Source organism: Oncorhynchus keta, chromosome 1 (assembly GCF_023373465.1).
Source record: "Oncorhynchus keta strain PuntledgeMale-10-30-2019 chromosome 1, Oket_V2, whole genome shotgun sequence".
NCBI classification, from domain to species: domain Eukaryota; kingdom Metazoa; phylum Chordata; class Actinopteri; order Salmoniformes; family Salmonidae; genus Oncorhynchus; species Oncorhynchus keta.
The window spans coordinates 55790401-55813757 of record NC_068421.1 but is presented as its reverse complement, the minus strand read 5'-3'; the positions used below and the strand labels follow the sequence as shown (position 1 = coordinate 55813757).

Below are 23357 nucleotides of genomic sequence, written 5' to 3'. Positions count from 1 at the left end.
GTACCCGATTAGAGGCGAACGGAGAAAAAAAAAAGAGCCGTGGAACTGGCTACGAGGTCCAGAGTTGAGTTTGAGGGGCCTATGTGTACGCAAATATATCTTTAATTTTTTTTAGAGGGCCCAACCCTGTTTGGGTTTGACATGTTCAGGTTTTTGTTGATATTGAGGGAACCTGGTCCATGATTGTCATTCTACTTAACCCTTGAAAATGACCATGGGTGTTATTTTCCCCATAGACTGTAGCCACCCCAGAAACAACACAGCCTACCCCTTGATGGTTCATGCAATGCCCCTCCAAAATTGTGTAAAGGGATCCTAAACAGAATATACACCAAGCATATCAAACATTAGGAACACATTCCTAATATTGGCAGCAACAAGAGGCAGGATATCTTTAAAACATTTATTTGAAATAAATTCCTTTCTTTTTGCATAAGTGCAAAATGCACTCAAAAACAGCCACCTGAGGGAAGTCTACATCTTTAAATAAAAAAACAAGTGTACATTTTTCGTACAAAATTCTCTTTAAAAAAATTGCAGTTTGTGTATAATATATATTCATATTTTCCAAACTTTAAAACAAAGACTCAGAAAATAAACACAATCCACCAAATTAAAAACATTTTCCCTAAAATTTAAAGCTGATAACTTTAGACCCTGTTTTCAGTTCTGTATCTGGCATAAATATACATATATGTCTCTCTCTCATACATACATACATACATACATATATATATATATTCTCTGTGCTAGTGTTTGACCAGACAATCAAAACCTATTGCAAAGTAGTAAAGTCCTACTTTAAAACATGTGGGGAGAAACAAAGTTCCTTTCATTTCAACATTTGAAAGAAAGGTTATGCAAAAATCAACTTTTACATCATGTGACATTGTAACAGAAGTAAATTGGAATCCCTGGTTTTATGAGAGTTCACTTTTCCCCCCAAATTGTGTCAATTTGTGTTCCAAAAAACAAATACAGAAATCCAGTTTTGCTTATGACCAGAACACATTTCCCTGACTTTAGAACTGAGCGCTGTGGCAGTCGGAGACGCTCAGCGTCGGTATGGATGAAAGCCCGTTACGTTGTGATTCTGTCCTCGAGCAAAAGCGGCTGCTGTAGGCTGGGGGCCCGCCGCCGGTTGTGCTGTTGGTGCCCCGTATGAAGCGGTCTGCTGGCTGGGATCTGCGAAAGTATGGCCAAACCCACTCAGGTCCTGACCATAACCTGTGGGGGTGGGTGAACAACAGGGAAGAGGGGTTCATTATCACAATCATAAATAGTGCTCATAAACAAACAGATTCCAACCAGCTAGGTGAAAGTCTCTTATTTTACCCAAAATAAATACAGCATTGATCATGGTTTCAGGGCTTTTAATGTTCATGTTAAATATTGTCTTCCTTCATGAGTCTCCATGAACCAAAAGTCGGAGTTTGGTTAGGCAGTTAAGAATGAGTGCTTCCAGTTTAAATCAATTGGTCTATTATTTTTAGGATTCAAAATATGTCATCTGAACTGTTATGAGAGGAATCAACAAAAGGAAAACAGTATAAATGCTTAACAGGTTTTTAATTTTTTAAATAGACACTGGATGGCTCCATCTCCCTGCAATCCACTGTAGTCTGAGAAGCAGAGAACTGCATAGACGTTCAGTGCAGATCCAACTCATGTCGGACAGTACAGAGTAACGAAAAAAGAAAAGAAATGAAACAGAAAATGGTAGAACACAAGCAAACTTTCCCACAAGGTGCTCAAAGCGCTACAAGGCTAGAAGAAACAGAAATCAAATAGATATCGGACATTCATTCACCAGCCACAGGTGTTTGTTTCTTCATACAAACTTTCCTCTGATTATCATCTTTTATCTGTCAAAGGAGAGGACAGCATATGGGAAAAAACAACAATTGACTGCTAACACTTTCAACAACAGAGAGCAAAATAAAAACGTTAATTATAGTATACCATGAACACATTTTGCCAATTAAATATATATTATTTGTTTTTACCAGAAAAGGCAGAGTGAGAGAGGACAAACAAATCTGAGGACACAGGTGTTGTTGGTATAATAAACTACGGCTACAATAGGAAATGAGACATTAACATTCAACAGGCATGGAACCCTGTTAATTTATTTATTATTCAAATTATGAGATACGGTCACGCAATAAGATCTCAATCTCAAATCATTGAATACCGTAGCTGTATTTTAGTTTACTCTAGAAGTATGTACTTTGTATGCACAAACATACAAAAGCACATACAGGGGGAAAGGGACGCAAAGGAATGTAGCAGCTATACGACTTTATACTGAACTGTACTTCTGGTGGTTGGAAAAGACAATGCTCACACCTACCTGCACTACTTCCTCCCTGCACATCCTGACCATTACTGTGAGAAGGACGCGTTGGTCCGTAGGAAGAAGGCTCCTGAGGGTAGATACTCAGGCCTATCAGGGAGACGAGGAGACTAGGTTGACGTAGCCCAGATAGTCCACTTTAACATTGTCGCCTTCTTAGACCTGCCACTATGGCTTGGCTTAACACTTAATTATTACACTCCCACTGACTACCTGCTCTTAAGACTCCTACCATCACTGCACACATCCACCTGGAATTACAAACACATAGGGTGAATGGGGGGGCACTACTTGCTAATGCCCTTTGCCGCCTATGGTTACCGTACTAAACAATTCTAAAGTAGGCAGCTAATGCTAACGGTAAAGAGCAGGATGGGTAAGCAAAGCATAAGCATGAAACACTGAACAAGATGGGAATCTCAACTGACAGTCACAGGGATATATTCAACTGATGCAGTGCATTCGGAAAGTATTCAGACCTCTTGACCCCCACCCCCCCTCTACACACCCATACCCCATAATGACAAAGCAAAATCAGGTTTAGAAATGTTAGCAAATGTATTAAAAATAAACTGAAACATCATATTTACATAAGTATTCAGACCCTTTACTCAGTACTTTGTTGAAGCACCTTTGGTAGCGATTGCAGTCTTGAGTCGTCTTGGGTAAGACGCTAAAAGCTTAGTTGGCACACCTGCATTTGGGGAGTTTCTCCCATTTCTCTAAACAGAGATGTTAGATCGGGTTCAAGTCCGGGCTCTGGCTGGGCCACTCAAGGACAAAGCGACTTGGCCCGAAGCCACTCCGGTGTTGTCTTGGCTGTGTGCCTAGGGTCGTTGTCCTGTTGGAAGGTGAACCTTCGCCCCAGTCTGAGGTCTTGAGTGGTCTGGAGCAGGTTTTCATCAAGGATCTCTGTACTTTGCGCTGATCAGCTTTCCCTCGATCGTGAGCCTCCCATGTCCCTGCCGCTGAAAAATATCCCCACAGCATGATGCTGCAACCATGCTTCGCCATAGGGATGTTGCCAGGTTTCTTCCAGACTTGGCATTCAGGCCAAATAGTTCAATCTTGGTTTCATCAGACCAGAGAATCTTGTTTCTCATTGTCTGAGAGTCCTTTAGATGTCTTTTGGCAAACTCCAAGCTGTCTGTTATGCGCCTTTTACTGGGGAGTGGCTTCCGTCTGGCCACTACCATGAAGGCCTGATTGGTGGAGTGCTGCAGAGATGGTTGTCCTTCTGGAAGCTTATCCCATCTCCAGAGGAACTCTGGAGCTCTTTGAGTGACCATCGGGATCTTGGTCACCTTCCTGACCAAGGCCCTTCTTTCCTGATTGTGCAGTTTGGCCGGGCGGCCAGCTCTAGGAAGAGACGTGGTGGTTCCAAACTTATTCCATTTAAGAATGAGAGGCAACTGTGTTCTTGGGGACCTTCAATGCTGCAGAAATGTTTTTGTATAATTCCCCAGATCTGTGTTGACACACAATCCTGTCTCAATTTCCAGTCTCATAGCAAAGGGTCTGAATACTTATGTAAATAAGGTATTGGTTCTTTATTTTGAATAAATTTGCTCAAACTTCCAAAACCTGTTTTGGGTTTGTCATTATTGGGTATTGTGTGTAGATTGAATAGGAAAAACATTTAATCTATTTTAGAATAAGGCTGTAACGAAAAAATGTGGACAAAGTCAATGGGTTTGTATACTTTCCAAATGCACTGTACTATTTTGAAGATCTATACACTTATAAGAGCTATTAACAAAACAAGATATCTAGGTCTGTCTCTCCCCACAGATTTTTGTTCACTCTGACAAATGCCAGTGGGGGACGAGGAGGGGGAGACAGAATTAACTAACTAAGCAACATACATTAACCTTTCAAAAAGCAAGGATTTACCAAGGCATTTGGCTTTCTAAGGAGGAAGAGACCTTATGCAAGAGCCCCTCAGTTGATGACAATGCTGGATTTGTACTCAACATGGTACAATAAATATAATTGGAGGAATTGAATAAAAATCCTGATACAGTGCCTTCAGTCTTCTCATATAAGCTTTCATATTTGTTTGTGGGGAAAGATTGGTCTGAAACCTATTACTCTCAAGAGAAAAATAATCTACAGGATCCATCGACACCATGGAGCTCATGCCAGGAGAGAAAAGCCAGCCAAGTCAATAACAAAAATGGAACAGTTGGTCAAACTGCCTGTAACCTTTGCCAGTAAAATACAATATCTTCCTTGGTCTATCTGCAGTTTGGTGGACATTCCAACTCTTCTCAAAAACAAGATTTCTAGGTAGGATGATCTAATTCAACCCTATCATTGGTTACCCATCCACATCATTACAAAGCCCTAACTGGAATATTCTAAAAAAGGTGACACTGAAGAGTCCTGGGTATGGTGGGACTTCTATAGTATCTTCGTGGCCAAGCCGTGGGGGGGTATATATGTATGCAAGTGTGCATATGGCATCGTTAAAGCTACATGGTACCAAAGGGGCGAGCTCCTGCTTGTTTTAGGGTTGTAGTAATGAGCTTAGGCTAGGGAGGAGGGGTTGTTTGAACCAATAAAGCATCCAACAAAATGGATCTATCCAGTATAAGCCATAATAACAGCAATGCTGAGGGTGGGGCTAGGGAATGCATGGAGGCTCTACTTACCATACTGGCTGTAAGGGAAGTCTGGCTGTCCCGTGGGTGCTTTGCTGATGTCCTGAGTAGGTGCTGTGGCTGGAACAAACCCTAGCGGCCCTGTTACCGGAGTCGTGGGCGGGGGCGGCACTCCTTGTGGGGCATACTGCTCACCTTGTGGCGTGCCAAAACTGTACCCTAAACCAGTGCCAGATGGAAGAGTAGTTATGCTGTACATTCTGAACTATGAAAGATCACCTGTAAGATATATATTTCAATTTTATTATAATCAAAATAATCATACAACCTTTGTCAGCCTAGGCAGTAGGGTTGGACGATATTAGAAAGTAATAAAAAATTATATATTGTGAAGACGATATTTAACGTTCTTGTGAAGATAAAAATGGAGAACTAAGCGTGTTACTGTTGGTGTTACATTATTGTTAGTGCTGCAGACAAGCTATTCATTTCTGCGAGACAAAGCTGGTGTTGAAATTATTTTCCTCCATTTTTTACCTGACTTAACGATGCCCGCATTTGAAACTCGTGCTGACATTTAAGTTTTTTTGTGGAGGAGTTTGTACATATGTGCAAACACTCATCATAAAGCAATGATTAGATTTTTTTTTACAAAACACACATTTTTGGGGACATAATTGTTAATTGCAATATTGGCAATATGAAAACAAATCCATTTACATAAATAGAAAAAATGCTTTTCTTATGACAACAATAATATAATAATAAATGCCATTTAGCAGACGCTTTTATCCAAAGCGACTTACAGTCATGTGTGCATACATTCTACGTATGGGTGGTCCCGGGAATCGAACCCACTACCCTGGCGTTACAAGCGCCATGCTCTACCAACTGAGCTACAGAAGGACCACAACAATACATTGCAGATACTGACCGAACTGAGGTGGTGTGCTGTATCCCTGTTGAGCGTAGACCTGAGGTGCACCAAACCCCCCCGGCGGGGTCGTTGTGACGAGGAATGCGTTGAACGGTGATGGGGGCTGGACGGGAGCTCCACGGCCCACAGATAAAGGGGGCCCGTACCCACCTGAGTCAGAGAAAACACAACAGTTACTGAATATGGGATGACAGGTGTCTATTGGTACATTTTTAGTCTTGGATATATCCTGGTTGAAACCCACCGTTAGTAGAGGCTGCATATTAGATAACATTTTCACCGCTAGGGTGGTATGATACAAGACTTAAGCAAGGGTGAAGAGTGTTAAGAATAATGATAATTTCCCTCTAGAGACAGATAATGGACTTCGAGTGCCCTCAGGTATCCCAGCTATCACCGTGATAACACTGGTGCTTAACTGACATTACCCAATTCATCAATATGGAAAATATAAAGTGAAAGGCAACTGTCTATGACACAATATTTTCTTGATAAGTTAACCATCACAAGACAATAGATAACTCTTTTTAAAAAGCTAGTTAGTGCGAGATATCCAAAACAATCAAATGATTCAAGGACAAAACGTACCCATGGGCTGGCCTGTAGACACCCAAACTCCTTCAAAAGAGAAAATAGTTTAGTATTTTGCTGGCACAAAAACAATTCCTCAATATGCAATTTGTAACTATAGTATGTTGATCATTCCTCAAAGTAAAGTTTCAATGTGGACCTAGAAATACAATGTTAATATTCTTTTAAAAAGCAATCAGGAATTTTTGCAATACTATATTTCTCCTAGGTATAATAGAATGTCATGTTCCTGGTCTGACAGAACGAGCCAGGTTCTCTGCTCTGGCTGGTCTCCCACTCACCCGGAGGCCCATAACTCTGCTGCCAGCCCTGGGCAGGCTGTGCCGACCAACCATTGGCTGCACTCAGGATGCCTCTGGGTCCCCATTGGTTAAGTTCAAACTGGCCAGGAGCTTTGTTGTCCCGAGGTTCAGCCCTTTTCACTTCCACCTGGACAAAGGACAAGGAGGGCACAATTTGCAAGACCAGCAGTTTATAACTAAAATACCTTCCTTACCTGATCTCACCCATTACTAATATTTCTCTTCAACATATCAGCTTGAGAGTGTTTCAGTTTTACATCTTATCTGGGCCATTACACTTGTGCCTAATGCTGATCAATACTTTAAGGGGAGTTGCGTAACAATATGTTTCTCAGGTACTTCAGTCACAATAAGATATTGCTTAATTGTTGGTTAAATAATTTAGAATAAAGCATAAAATAGTAATTGATTTGAAATGGTGCAAAAATGTCATACATTTGACAAAAATCAGTCTGAGAAACATATTCATATTTCCTGTTTTTGTGCCCTTTGAATTTGATAAAAACATTTATCGGAAGGTAAAGACTTACCTTTTCCCAGCTAACGTTTAAAGAATCTCAATTATATTTAACTTGTAGTAGAACTTCAGAGGGAGATGGATGTACAAAGAAATGTATCATATATATCAGAAGAGGTAAAACATGCAGAGAATAGAAATGGACAGTCATAAGTCAATTTAAAAATGAATCTTCATACAGTGTCAGATAATGGAGAAAATTGCAATGGTGCTCAATTGACTAGTACCCATCTGATTTGCTCATCTCACACAGAATAGAAGCACTTGGTATTGGACTGGACTAATGTTCAATGAGGTTGAAAAGCCAAATCATTTTGTATCACACCAGATGGTTTGTGAGGCTACCAGCCCTTATCTGCCCTATAAAATAGTAGCTTCACTTGTTGTAGCCAGTCAGAGATACCAGCAGTTTACCAGAGCGACACATGGGTTTAAAAACTACATGGTGGGGAAGAGGGGGGGAATAGACAAAAATAGACTAGGCTCTATGGAGGTTGAGTTATTGGGGTCACCTTGCAAAATGAATCTCAATTTTCCCCCTGCTTTAAGGCGGTGCCACTTTCTTTGCCTCGCCTCTTTCTTCTCTGTCGACCTAATTACAAGCACGTTTCCAAGAGTGGCCCTCCGTCTATAGCACAACTACCTGGGTCTTCTCCCACGGGCATCGTGGCTGGGAGTGATGGATACCATGACTTCAATACACTACCCAACAGCGGAACTGGGATTTTGTCCCACAGTTTGATGTGCTCCACTTTCTAATTTTGTAACTTATATCCCTTGCCTCCCTCAAGTCTAAGCCAAAGGTAATATCAACTCAAGATCAAGCCAAGCCCCAATTCTTTCTGGAAATCAGGACAGTCAAGGAGTCGGTAAGAGGATAGCATAAAGTAGGTAGGGTCCCATAGATCAATTATGAACAGACATGGGTTGAGTTCAACTATGAAAAATGGGTCCATATGTCATTGTCCACTTAAATATTCTCTTTCAATCAAAGATAAATATTGTGTAATCACACTATTGAATGCAAATTTTCCAAATTAATTTTTGTCAAGATAATGAATGCTATAGGAAAGGACGTCTCAGAAGTAGTTATGCTAATTGTTTATGATAAAACTACAAATCATTCATGACTGAATATAACAAACTAAAATAAAAACTACTGGTATCACAGAACTGTGGCTTCAGGCACCCAATTATCTAAGAACTTGCCGCTGGAAGGAAGTAGTGGATAATAGGGGCTTAAAAGACGGCGTGAATAGATAGCCCTAGAAAAAAGGCCCACCCATTTTGGTTCTCAGATGTGGTCGACACAGTATGGAGATTCTTAAACTGGGGTCACTTAATTTAGGTTCTTTAGGAAATATATCAAATAACTCAAAAAGTAAGTGACCTGCCAACAAAATAATAAAAAAATAAAAAAAGAACTGAACAAGACCAATCCTTTAGGTGATTTCTCTGTGGTAAAATAAAGCATTTTAGGCTAAACTCTTCTCTCCCATTATATGCTCCAAAACTGGCCACTCCCTTGAATCTCCAAAGCCAGGGCAAGTATTGTTTGAAGTAAGATATCGAATACCTTTTACAACCTAAAGGAGAGGTCAAAATAAACAAAGCCTTGGGCGAATACAGAAGTTGTCACTAATATTTCAGGAGGGGTGATTGAAATGTTACGTGATCCAGAAAACAATTGTGACCTGATCTTTTAGGAAAATCTTCAGCCATGTCATTAAAATATGGAGTTTATAAGAGCTTTAGGCCTTCAAATCTCATTGGTGGCCCCTGAAAATAAGAGCTGTAACTCAAAGTTAACAGCAGCAAACAATGCATCCCGTCGCCCAAGCCTCAGTTTGATCTTGAGGGTAAAATAAAACTACAACTACACACTTTTTTGCCCATGATGTCGTGAAAATGCATGTTGACAGCCTGGTCCACTGATTGTTCGGCCTCGAAAGTAATAAATCCAAAACCTAGCCAACGACCAAGAGTGAATCAAGGTAGCAGGGTGTTGTGACAACACAAGATGAAGAACAGTATTGTGCTCAGCAAGATAAGGATCCATCAAGACTGAGCTGGAGGCTCCTGGGGTTCAGATGATGTCACTGACTTGCAGCGATACACAAGCTGAAGTCTGAGGCCCGAGGCACTTGTATCATCCAAGATAAACTTTGCACCAATCCTTTCCATGAACAACTAAGGTTTCAGCTGTTTTTTTTAATTTTTTTTTACTTCTAACACAGCAAAGTCTCCTTGTTCTGTATTCATGTATTATATAGGGGTTTGAAAATGTAATGTAATATATCAAATTGTAATATATTTATATCCAGTGCAGTCAGTTGAACTACTGAGGAATATAAAAACTATAAAGATTTCATGACACTTAAGTAGTTTCAGAGCATTCATGTATGCATTGGGTGCCAATTGGCCCAGCGGTATTGATGTTAGTTCTTTTCATCCAAACCCCAACTTGATCTGCCCCTTGGTATATTGCTGTGCAGCACAATCTGGCAGCATCCATTGTTAATGCATAACAAAAACAAAAAAAATGTGCAATGTCTAAAGCTTTTTCAAGTTTTCCCAAATGTGGTTTTATGTTTAGTCAGCCAGGATAAGCCTAAATGGAAAATTACAATATTGCTTACAATAGCAACACAAAGATATAGGCCATTTTGTCTTACGAAATGTGTAAGTAATAACTAATGATGCTGTCAAGAGTTTGCATGGGGGATAAACAAAGTTCCCGTCAAACATGGTGAAAAACCCAATGGTGTAAGTATTCAACTCTTACTGTACAAAATCAAAACCCTGAAATGAAGGCTTTGATAAGGTGATTGACTGAAGTCTCATGGCTTTCCATTGAACTGCATAGAGCCTGGGTTATTCTAACAAATCAAATCTAAACTTTAATTGGTGGTGTACACAGTTTTGCAGATGTTATTGCAGATGCAGCGAAATGCTTGTTTCTAGCACCAGCAATATCAAGCAAAAACACCATTCATCTCAATGACTACAGTCCCTGCATGATATTAAAAGTTACTCTAGCTGAACCTATACAGCACTGTAATTGAATCCTTCATTTAATTGTACATTTAGAAGCCCAACATTGGCAAATGCCCTGGTTCTGATAAAGTCTTGTGATTTTTTTGTGGTGATAAAAACTTTCCACAGTACTTGAGTTATGCAGCAGCAGCAATAGCCCACTACAGTGAACCAGTTTAATTTTGATAAACTCATACCAGTGGCAGAATTGGGTTGTGAGAAAATCTCCACTCTGGGACCTAACCTGATTCCAATTAAATGTCCTTTGAGACAACCGAGAATTTGAAAACGCTAATATTATTTCAAGCTGTCCCAAGCCGCCTGATCTACAACTATAAATATCATCCATCGATGACCTGTCCTTAATCTAGATTCAAAACTTAGTTTAAGCATTTGCAAGCAAACATTCCTAGACAATCTACCCAAAACAAAGGTGTCAAAACCCCCCAAAAAACTCAAGTTCATAACCATGATGAATCTAAACTTTGTATACACCCCAAATTGACAGCCTGCACATTCCATTTTTGGTTCAAACATCTGGCCTGTACCTCTGTGATACCACTCAGTACACAATAACCTAAAGGAGAAAAGACAAATCTTAAGAGACACCGTTAATCACATTCAAACCATTCACAAGGAGAAGGACAGAAACATTTAAATAGGAAGGGCTTATACTTACAAAAATACTTAACTTTCTACATACGGGAAAACACTTAATTAATATATATATATATATATATATTTTAAATCCAAAGTCTAAATTTAACAAAATAAAACTTAGCTTAATACTGAATGTTTAAAAGTATTTTAGTAACAGAAAAGTCTGGTTATTATGCTTGATTATGTTAATGTCATTGCTGTGCAACATCGTGTAAATTCGGATGAAAAACTATTCTGCTTGTCTCTCCAAAGAGATCAAGGGGTACTAAAGTAGAAGAGAGGTAATAAATGACAGAAGTCATTGACTGCTGCATCATTGCTATGTGGGACAAGTGCAGAAGAAACAGCTCTGAGCAAACTACCCAACATCTAGGCTAAACAGTTCTGAGCTAAGTGACCAGACTAATCAACATCCACCCATGCTTGTCTTGTCATTCTAGGGGTGTGTTTACAGCCCAATTGTCATTCAAATGTTTTACTAATTGGTCTTTTGACCAATCACATCTGAAAATGAGCTGATGTGAAAAGATCCGATGTGATTGGTCAAAAGACTAATTAGTGGAAAGAATATCAAAACCAGGCTGCCAGTGTAAACGCAGCCTAACTATCAACTAATTTACCAGATGAAACTCCTTAATCTGTTCTTCTTAAAAACAATTTCAAATGTCAACCGACTGAAAAAAAAGTTAACTGCATCTGCATAATTTAGGGCCATAGGAATTCCTTTCCCCAGCTTCTTCAGGTTTTCCCTCTCAAAATCGCACTAATAGAAAAAACTAAACTGATGTTGTAAGTCCACAACAATGCTTAAACCACATCAGGAGACCACTTTTGAGTTCTGGGAAAAATTTGAGAAATGTCTTACCCTTTAATTCCAGTGGGCACCTAGTAAGAGTCCGTTTAGTGATGTTTTTGTAGTACACATGACGGTAGAGTTTGCAAAACAAATAGCCACTGGATTGATGCAAATAATAATGACATAGCATTCTGCCAGGTAAGCATAGGCTACCATGTAGTTAACATTTAATTGAGAAGGTTTTTGGGAAAGCCTTTCCATCCATCAGAAGATTTTTCATTAGCATCATCGCTAACCGCGACGCAAAATGATAGCTGCGCGCACCGCACACACAGATGGGGAATTCTCGTTGACTCTTCAGAAAGTTGCAGGAAATACGAATCACTGATGCATTCTGTTCATGTCTTATGATAAACTTGGGATAATTAATACATTTTCAATACATTTAGTTGATTCGGTACCAAACAAAGTTATATTGTTGAATTCCAATGTGTATGGATTGAGTCCACGTTTTCCGCATTGCAGATTTTATAGGTCCTTAATTTAAAAAAAATAATAATAATCTGGCACTATGCTGGTGAAGTTCTGTCATTTCAGCATTTAACTCAAAGTACTCAAAAAAGACAAATGTTAACACTTTTGTGAAATGGTCAAAGTTTTAAATTAGTCAATCCATTTCATTGCTGCCTGAATAATACCACAAAATAATATCAAGATACTGTACTCAAGTACAGTCGTCATGATGAAGCCAGTTTATTTCAAACTACATGTAATACTATAGTGTGTTAGCATGTCCCTTAATAAAACATCTAAATGCATCAAAAGCTGATCCGGTCACACAAAGTCAAGATGTTTGAAATGCCTGCAAACTTTCTAAACTTCCTCACCATGTAAATAGGTCTGCACGGGGAAAGCTTTCCGTATTTAAGGGTGGCATTCATTACAACGCCTGTGAATGAATGAATGAATGACGAACAAGATGTTCCACCAGAAGACACAGGTGGGTCTAGCTATAATTGAGCATATGGGGGGGTGGATTGAATGCAGCTTACTCTCTTTGGGTCAGAATAGTTTGTCATGAGATTTAGAGATGGGAGGTATGGAAGAAAAAAAAGGGATCAGCTTTTACCTCGGGGCCTCTGTTTTTCCACGTCATAGATCATTACCACCTCTGTGACCTTGGATTCAACAAAGGAGAACATGGGCTGCATTAGGATACAGGGGTTAAAAAAATGCTAGTATTGCCATTGCATGCATCTCTCATTTGGAAAACTAACACATTCTATCAATATCCTCTCCTCATATCCATGGCATTTTAACAGAAGACTATTTTTCCTGTAGTCTTCCATTAAGCAGTTCCTATATTGGATCCTGTGCAACACATTTAAAACGGTTGTAGGTATTCTTTTTTATATAAAAGCTATACAATACCGTATAGACCATTTTAACAGGACTCACCACTCCAAATCTATTGAAATAGTCCCGGAGTTCAGGTTCACCGCAGTTATGGGGGATTCCGCCGACAAATATCTTCTTTGATTTATTGCTGTCAGCTTTGCTACCCTTCTGAAACAAAGAATGGGATCTCAAAGCCAGATTAAGAATCTGTACAGGTGCATCAAATCCAGGACCGAAAGACTGAAAAACAGCTTCTATCTCCAGGCCATCAGACTGTTGAACAGCCATCACACCATCCCCTGTATTAAGAGAGTAGTACTCATGTAGTAAGTGAAAGACAAAGATGGACTCGCTCGCACCCACACTCACAGCCAACGCTGCTGTCCCATGTATATGAAGACAAACACTGGACTGTTTCTTTCACACCAAGTATTCATAGTGTATTATTCACATAGCTCATTCTAAAATATCTACTACTGTATGTTCGATTTTTGTTAAACCGTTTATATACTCAAATCTTGACACGGCTCACTAATATCTTCTGCTTTACATATCATCCTCAGTATATATTTTAGGTGGCATATGGATTGATTGTAATTTGGGTTGTTATCTGGATTAGTTCTAACATTTGTGATTTGTTTTTTAGTTTTTCATTATTATTTGTGTACTTGTTAAGACATTTTTCCTGCATTTTAGGCACTAGTAACAAGCATTATACTGCATTATACCCGCTACAACACCTGCTTAACTGTGTATGCAGCCAATAAACTTGCATTTGAATCACACTGAAGACAATTCACCATCTAGTCAGACAGCGGAGAAGAAATTAGGTTCTCATTCTGCCCTGGGGTATAATTCTTCACGTCACATCAATGCAAACACCAGTCCCAAAAGATCAGGGCACACTAGTTACTGAGACAAGCCATTTCAGGATCTCTGCATAAGTGATTTAGTAAATTTAAAAAAAAGAAGTCTAACAATTACATTTTAGGCTCATTAGTAGAAGTCATGTTCACAGCAATATGCCTCAGTGTGACAGATGAGATTTCTAGAGGCAGATAGGACCCCAGTTTATAAAAGGACCAAAAGGATACAATTTAATCCATTCTACCAAGGCTCGGTGCCCTATTTCTGTAGAGGACACATGTAGCCCCAACTAATTAAAATACGCCCCTTACCCAGCCATCCTTCGTTCGCACTTTTTCAGGTTGCATTCCTCTGGGAGTACATGGCTTGGGATCAATCTGAAGGCAAGGAATGAAATTGTACATCTCACCCTTCAGTGAAAAATCACCTTCAAATGTTCCCTCCAATTTATCTGGTGAATTAGCCCACTCAATACAGCCACATACAAATTAAATAAATTCTGTGTTATACAATTCAAATTATGATAAGTCAAAGTTTAACTTGTTCCTGTTCATATTGCTGCATAAAGCAACTTGTAGCAAACAAAGCATGTCATGTCCAGCCCACTGCAGTTACATGTTAGTTCAACTAATAGGCATCTGAAGAGGCAACACTTGTTTGGCAAACAGCCTGCTTTCATGTCCATGAATGTCCTTCAGAGCCAGCCTTACATTTACTGAATATACCAATGCCAGTTATGAATTCCCTACTACTTGCTCTTGCACAGAGTATCATCCACATGTAATACTTCAGATAAAATGTCCACATTCCCATGCAGTGCTTAATTATTCTAATACTTTAAAAAAGGCATAATTGATGACACATATTTTACTTTCCTTATTCAAGCTGCAAAGTGCATACTCACATTTCTGCCATCAAGATTATGGGGTTTGGTCTCCAGTACAGTCCGGACACAGTTGGGGTCTTTGAATTTGACAAAACCAAAGCCCCGTGACTGATTTGTGGTTTTGTCCTTCATGATGACACAATCAACTACTTCCCCATACTGCGAGAAATAGTTTCTCAAAGTTTCTGATAGAAAAGAGGACATTGACATGAGTGGGACGATCCGTTACAGGATCCTTTAGGGATACATACATAGCCTAGTGTCCTGACATTATGCGTAATGCGTTTCAAAGTTAACTGAATGCAAAGTATTTAGTATTTCATTAATATCCCCATTAGCTGTTGCCAAGGCAGCAGCTTCTCTCCCTGGGGTCCAAACAGACAAAACATTACATCAAACAAAACATTGTGCATTCAAAAGCATGCATCTTTGGAGGCAGGGCATGGAGGTTTCAACAAATAATCGTCATAACAATCACATCAAATTCTTATAATTGCTTTTCTTGTCATTGAAAGCCCCAAGGAAGTACCAAGGAAGGATGCACAAAAATACGTAGTACTGTGGCTATTGCTCATAACTTCAGAAAACACTGTCAGAGTGAAGAGCGTGGTGTAAAGACACACTGCCCAATCAAGCATGATACAGAGAAGTGCTCTGGACCATAGCTACAGACAAACTCACTTAAGACTAGATATGAGCAACTATGAGAAAATCCTGCATGTGTACTTTAATTACAATACACACTAACATGCCACCCTTTGGTACTCCTTCAAGCACAACAGTATGTGCACTGCAATACACCTAATATTGACTGGTTGGTATGTAGACAGCTGACTCACCCTGTGTTGTACTCCAGTCCAAGCCACCCACAAACAGTTTCCTATAAAACGAGAGAAAAAAAAGGCATTCCTTTGAATTTAAGCAAAACCTGAGATGGTCCATCATTCCTGGGACACAGGAACACATTCTCAAATGGTTCTGATGCGTTAACATGTGAAAACTGACTGTGCGACATAATTGTAATGTAACCTCACAATAGATAGTTATTTTACTGCGGGTACATTTCTTTAAGCTGCTGATGATGCATATCAACAAACCTTGCTTTCTACTCAAATACTGGAATACGGGTGACTTGTTTAGCACCGACAACACCTCTGGTCTTGTTTTGAAACCTTATGCCACGTATACAAGCTAACAAACCAGGCAAGCGAAGATATTAATTTAAGATAGCTAATTTAGCTAACTAAAACATTAATTACCCATTAAACTTGAAAGAGCGTTAGCTAGCGTTACACATTTGCCTTTAGGTAATCTTATAAACCAACGTTACCTATATGCCGCAAGTAAAAAATAAAATAGGTAAAATACCATTGCTTCAACTATAATTTGATATGGATAATGTTGACGGATCAAACCAATATTATTACAATGCTCTCAATCTTATGCCCTGAAGTCAGTTCTCTATCCAATTCAAGAGTAACAGCGCAATATTAGCTATCTCCAGCAACAATTGAAAGTTAACTAGCTTCTGGTATATTTTTTAAGCATGTAGTGTTAACTAACGTTATATTCTGTCAACTTCAATCAAACTTGAAATTGACTACTCCACAAAACGAAGATATCACCAGGAGTCGACACTTGGCTAACGTTACCGCGCCGTATTGGTACTTCACCACTTTGCTAGCTAGTTAACGTTAGCTGCTAACGCTAGAGAGCCAACTTGTTTTGGTTTATATTTATTGTGTTGTTAGTTAACTAACTAGCTGAATAGTTGAGTATTTCAATTAATTATTCAATGACACCATGTAAACATTACTTTTGACTAGCCATCTAGTTACCTAAACCAATGTCATGCATGTTTCCAAATTATTATTAACTAGCTAGGCTAAAGTCAACTAACGTTCGCAAACTCGCTAGTTAACGTTAGTTACTAGTTATAAATATAAAAACGCTAGCTAACGTTAGCTAGCTGAGTAAAAGTGGTGATACAGGTAATATCTATCACAGTAATTCATTGATTGAAGTTAAAATGCAAAGGAGTATATACTTATATAACTAACTCTCATTAATTAGGTGGCGATCACATCTTACCCAACTTCATCTCCGGCTAAATTGCTGTTCATTTTTAAGACTAGTGCAGGGAACGGGTATGCTGTCACTAGTTTATTGCTTCAGTACTGCTCCTCTCGAGGAAGGTCACTCCGCTTTTGGTTCAAACTGAATCTGCGCAATGACGACGTTTGCCACACGGGGTCACCTGCCAGGGGGTGGAAAAAAATGTAATAATATACAGACAGTTGTGGGATATGTAGTTGAAATTCAAGATGTAGTCTCTTCAATTACAAATTAGATCAGAAAATAAAATAATACTGCCACATGGCATTGCTTGTGGATGTACTATATAGTGCTGAGTGATTAGTGCTTTGAGGTTGGTTCGATTATTACAAAAGAAAATGTAGACATTAAATGTATACATTTAAAATAAAATACAATTAACGGTAGTGACTGAACATTACTACTTATCACTTACCACAATTTATTCTCCTTACTTTACTTTAATAAAATATTAGTTTTATAAAGATTACTTTATTATTTAATTCCAAGTCATCATCTCATCTCTATAGAGCTGCTGCCTATGCTGTTTGACGAAATCAATATTTTAGTAGTTGTTCAAAGTAAATATATTTATGACTGAATTACAACTATCAATCACTTAGATCATATATTTTCAGGTAGAGATACCTCGTGAAACATCTGCTTTCTATCCCTGTCGACCGCGCGTTCTCGCTTCTCGCAGGGTGCATTCATAAATTGCCTCCAATATGTAATTTCAGAGCGTTGTCAGAGTCTGTTATAAATTCAGAGCGTTTTGCTCTTGGAGCATTCAGAGCGCACATTGAACGCTCTGACTGAGGAGTAGGGTCGATCCTAACGTTCTGACCTCACAACGGCAGTCAAGCACCTAAACTAACTGGCTAAATAAAGTTGGCTAGCTACTTTCAGACACAATTGAGGGTATACCTCACTCTCGCCAATTTACTAGCCCTAGCAGAGTTGGTTAGGCTGTTTTCATCTAGAGCGTCAATGACCGTAACTGTGCAGCTGGCAACAATTAAACTGCATCAGTTAATCTGCGCTCTGGCACACTAAAACGACAGTTGAAGTCGGAAGTTTACATAGACCTTAGCCAAATAAATTTAAACTCAGTTTTTCACAATTCCTGACATTTGATCCTTGTAAAAATTCCCTGTCTTAGGTCAGTTAGGATCACCACTTTATTTTAAGAATGTGAAATGTCAGAATTATAGTAGAGAATGATTTATTTAATTTTCCCACAATCACATTCCCAGTGGGTCAGAAGTTCACTTACACTCAAATAGTATTTGGTAGCATTGCCTTTAAATAGTTTAACTTGGGTCAAATGTTTTGGGTAGCCTTCCACAAGTATCCCACAATAAGTTGGGTGAATTTTGGCCCATTCCTCCTGACAGAGCTGGTGTAACTGAGTCAGGTTTGTAGGCCTTGCTCGCACACGGTTCTGGCCACACATTTTCTATAGGATTGAAGTCAGGGCTTTGTGATGGCCACTCCAATACCAAGATTTAACTTCCTGACTGATGTTGCTTCAATATATCCACATAATTGTCCTCCTCATGATGCCATCTATTTGGTGAAGTGCACAGTCCCTCCTGCAGCAAAGCGCCCCCACAACATGATGCTGCCACCCCGTGCTTCACAGTTGGGATGGTGATCTTCGGCTTGCAAGCCTCCCCCTTTTGCCTCCAAACATAATGATGTTCATTATGGCCAAACAGTTCCGTTTTTGTTTCATCAGACCAGATTACATTTCTCCAAAAAGTACGATCTTTGTCCCCATGTGCAGTTGCAAACTGTAGTCTGGCTTTTTTTTTCTGGCGGTTTTGGAGCAGTGGCTTCATCCTTGCTGAGAGGACTTTCAGGTTGTGTCGATGTAGGACTGGTTTTACTGTGGATGTAGATACTTTTGTACCGGTTTCCTCCAGCATCTTCACAAGGTCCTTTGCTGTTGTTCTGGGATTGATTTGAACTTTTCACACCAAAGTACGTTCATCTCTAAGAAACAGAACGCGTCTCCTTCCTGAGAGGTAAGTCGGCTGCATGGTTCCATGGTGTTTACACTTGCGTACTATTATTTGTACAGATGAACGTGGTACCTTCAGGCGTTTGTAAATTTCTCCCAAGGATGAACCAGACCTGTGGAGGTCTACAAAAAAAGATTATGGGGTCTTGGCTGATTTCTTTTGATTTTCTCATGATGTCAAGCAAAGAGGCACTGAGTTTAAAGGTAGGCCTTGAAATACATCCACAGGTACACCACCAATTGACTCAACTGATGTCAATTAGCCTATCAGAATCTAAAGCCATGACATATTTTTCAGGAATTTTCCAAGCTGTTTAAAGGCACAGTCAACTTAGTGTATGTAAACTTCTGACCCACTGGAATTGCAATGCAGAGAATTATAAGTGAAATAATCTGTCTGTAAACAATTGTTGGAAAAATTACTTGTGTCATGCACAAAGTAGATGTCCTAACCAACTTGCCAAAACTATAGTTTGTTAACAAAAAAAGTGGAGTGGTTGAAAAATGAGTTAAGGACTCCAACCTCAGTGTATGTAAACTTCCAACTTCAACTGTATGTAAGACCTTTGTTCATCGACTACAGCTCAGCCTTCAATACCATAGTGCCCTCCAAGCTCATCACTAAGCTCGGGGCCCAGAGTCTGAACCCTGTCGTGGTCATTTCCTGTATTACTAAGTGAAAGGAGAGTTTACAAACCACACACAAGTCAGAGTTATACTTTAAACTTAATATTTTAATAATATGAGCTTCACCATAGCCCTTTGATTCTCAGATCAATTCAGTGTCTATAAATGAATTCTGAGTGTCAACATAATGGCAACTGAGATCTTTTATAGCAAAGATCCACCCCTCTCAATTCACAATGACGAACCACAGGTCTTAGGAAAACTGCACAAAGGAAAACTTTTACTTGAGAGAGGAGTATCCCATAGCCAGACAGCATTAGCTATAAATCATCGTTCAGTTTGCTCTCTAAGACAAGGTTCTACTTCGCGTTTTTGGGACTTCATATTACCAAAACAATTACCTCATCCAATTGCATATATCAATGGTCAATTCTATATACTCCCATCTCAAATTACAACCCACCTCTGGACAAGCTCCCTGAGAGGAGTGAGCCTCTAGGTCATATACTATGAAAGACAAGTTTCGACATCAGAGGGGACATTCAATGGTTCCAGACACTGCCATACTCCCTGTTCAATGGTTCCAGACACTGCCATACTCCCTGTTCACCCATGACCGTGTGGCCACACACAAGTCTCCAACGAAATCATCAAATTTGGAGACGACATAACAGTGGTAGGTCTGATTACCAACAACGATGAGACAGCCTACAGGGAAGAGGTGAGGGCCCTGATGGAGTGGTTCCAGGAAAATAACCTCTCCCTCAACAAAACAAAGGAGCTGGTCATGGACTTCAGGAGACAGCAGAGGGAGCACGCCCCCATCCACATCGATGGGGTCGCAGTGGAGAGGGTGAAAAGCTTCAAGTTTCTCGGTATGCACATCACTGACAACCTAAAATGGTCCATCCACACAGTCAGTGTGGTGAAAAAGGTGCAACATTTTACATTGACATTTTAGTCATTTAGTAGACGCTCTTATCCAGAGCTACTTACAGTTAGTGCTTTCATCTTAAGATATCTAGGTGGGACAACCACATATCACAGTCATAGTAAACACATTTTCCCTCAATAAATTATCTATCAGTAAAGTCAGAGCTGTTAAGGGTGGAGAGTAGTCAAGTGTGATTGTTAGTTCACAAAAGGCTATTTTTAATCATTTTCTATTGGGGGGGGATTAGGAGATGGCGCGAGGGGAGCTGTGTGATTATTTAATATACTCTTTGAGGAGGTAGGGTTTCAGATGTTTTCTGAAGAAGGGAAGGGACTCTGCTATCCTAGTTTAAGGGGGAAGCTGGTTCCACCATTGGGGTGCCAGGACAGAGAAGAGTTTGGCCTGCTCTGAGCGGAAGGGCCAAGAGACCAGAGGTGGCAGAACGGAGTGCTCTGGTTGGGGTGTAGGGTTTGAGTATAGCCTGAAGGTAGAGAAGGGCAGTTCATCTTGCTGCTCCGTAGGGAAGTACCATGGTCTTGTAGTGGATGCGAGCTTCAACTGGGAGTCAGTGGAGTGTGCGGAGGAGCGGGATGACATGGGAAGACTTGGGAAGGTTGAATACCAAGCAGGCTGCAGTGTTCTGCACAAGTTGCAGGGGTTTAATGGCACTAGCGGGAAGCCCAGCCAACAGCGAGTCGCAGTAGTCCAGACGGGAGATGACTTGTACCTGGAATAGGACCTGCGCTGCATCAAGGTGAGGTAGGGTCCTACTCTATGGATGTTGAAGAGCATGAACCTGCAGGAACGAGTCACTGCTTTGATGTTTGCAGAGAACGACTGAGTGTTGTCCAGGTTTATGCCGAGGTTCTTTGCACTCTAGGAGGGGGACACCATGGAGTTTCAACCCGTGATGGAGATGTCTTGGAGTAGGCAGGCCTTCCTGGGGAGGAAGGGCAGCTCCGTCTTGTTGAGGTTGAGCTTGACGTCAGTGGAGGCTGCTGAGGGGGGGATGGCTCATTATAATGGCTGGAATGGAGTGTAATGGCTGGAATGGAGTGATTCACTCTATTCCGGACATTATTATTATTATTTAAAAAAATTGTACCTTTATTTAACTAGGCAAGTCAGTTAAGAACAAATTCTTATTTTCTTATTTTGACATTCTTATGAGCCATCCTCCCCTTAAGCAGCCTCAACTGATTGAGGTGGTGAGCCGTCATCCAAGCTGAGCTATCTGCTAGGCATGCAGAGATGTGTGTCACCACTTGGGTGTCAGAAGTGGGGAAAGAGAAAAGTAGTTGACTGTCATCCTCATAGCAATGATAGGAGGGACCATGTGAGGATATGATGGAGCTGAGTGACTTGGTATATAGAGAGAAGTGGAGAGAGCCAAGATCTGTGCGCTGGGGGACACCAGTAGTGGAGAGTATGTGGTGCACACAGATCTTCTCCATGTCACCTGGTAGGAGCGGCCTGCCAGGTTGGATGCAATCCAAGAGTGTGCAGAGGCTGAGACGTCCAGCCCTGAGAGGGTGGAGAGGAGGATCTGATGGTTCACTGTGTCGAAAGCAGCAGATAGATCTAGGAGGATAAGAACTTCAACCTTTTTTCAACCTTAGGAGGCTGAATAAATTTGGCTTGGCCCCTGATATCCTCACAAACTTCTACAGATGCATCATTAAGCACCTAGGGTTTCTTCTGGACAGGGCCTAAATATACTGTCCTAATAAGCACATGACCTAGAGCAGCATTTCTCAAACCAGGGGTTGGGAGGGACCACATGTGGTGTTGCCTGATTTGAAAATAAATTGGGTTGCAAGAGAAACAAACAAAAACAAAAATTGCGCTTGTTATGTTAGTAACATCTGGTAGCCGCTAGATGCAGTTGTAATAAACAGAGTGGTTTCTGTTTTCTTCTTACAGATCTGGCTCTATCTTTTGAACGTTTAAGCTACAACATATTATGACCCCATCACCTCTCAGGAACATGTATGTTTCCCTCGACAATGCCCACGAGCTGCGCGGGACTCATTAGAAAAGGCGTTCAATCAGACTGGGGGGGAAAAGAACATCATCAATGATGATGCAAGGCTAACGTTACTTCTCCTTTGCTAGCTAGCTAACACACATTCACATCAAGCAGCTGAAATGACAGCAAACTATTAACATTTTCATTTTTTTAACCTTAATTTCTATTGCCAATTCTTTGGATATAGCCTTTATAATGACCCTGATGAATGAATTGTCCTGGATCAGAGAAGCTGTCAAGCTTGCCACGTTCGCATGGCATGATGGAGATCGCAAAATAATACAAAAAATGCTAAATGTTGCACGAGTCGGATAGGCACTCAAGGCTTATATTAACCTGAGCAACAACAAAAAAGTCAGGGATTTTTTACATACACACACTAAAGGGTAATAAAATATGTTCTGAGCAAAATAGTGATTTTTAGACAACTACAAACTTCAAGGAGTTGGTCATTCAAGGAGTTGGTTTGATGGGAAGTCGTGATGTCATCGACCTCCTCCCTTGCTCGAGGAGCAATAAAAAACAAAAAGGAAACCCCTCCCACTTGTACCATGTCATGACTTACCTGGACCACCAATTGAGATGTGCCTTTTGTTGAGTTAATCAGGTGTTAAATGAGGTGAAAAATAGACTGGAGTGCCACTTGAACCCCAGCTGTATTAAACCAAATGCTCGGCAAGAAGCATGGGGAAATAATA

General features: G+C 40.2%; 1 protein-coding gene across 7 annotated transcripts; it reads right to left on the bottom strand.

Moving 5' to 3' along the window:
• Positions 1-389: 389 nt before the first annotated feature.
• On the bottom strand, positions 390-23357 carry LOC118388451 (DAZ-associated protein 1-like). Of its 7 annotated transcripts, none has more exons than XM_035777563.2 (14): positions 23225-23357; positions 17041-17206; positions 15789-15829; positions 14968-15134; positions 14375-14440; positions 13257-13364; positions 12928-12976; positions 9191-9273; positions 6769-6916; positions 6485-6514; positions 5894-6046; positions 5011-5178; positions 2354-2446; positions 390-1227 (listed from the first exon to the last, which is right to left on the bottom strand). In XM_035777563.2, exons 2-14 carry the CDS (start codon positions 17070-17072, stop codon positions 1055-1057), a joined length of 1311 nt encoding a protein of 436 aa, XP_035633456.1. In that variant the 5' UTR covers positions 17073-17206; positions 23225-23357; the 3' UTR covers positions 390-1054. The 7 variants fall into 7 exon arrangements, with proteins under 7 accessions (XP_035633456.1, XP_035633470.1, XP_035633462.1 ...); XM_035777577.2 differs by lacking the exons at positions 9191-9273; positions 23225-23357 and adding exons at positions 12686-12747; positions 17692-18033; XM_035777569.2 differs by lacking the exon at positions 23225-23357 and adding an exon at positions 17692-18030 and having other exon boundaries at positions 13257-13361.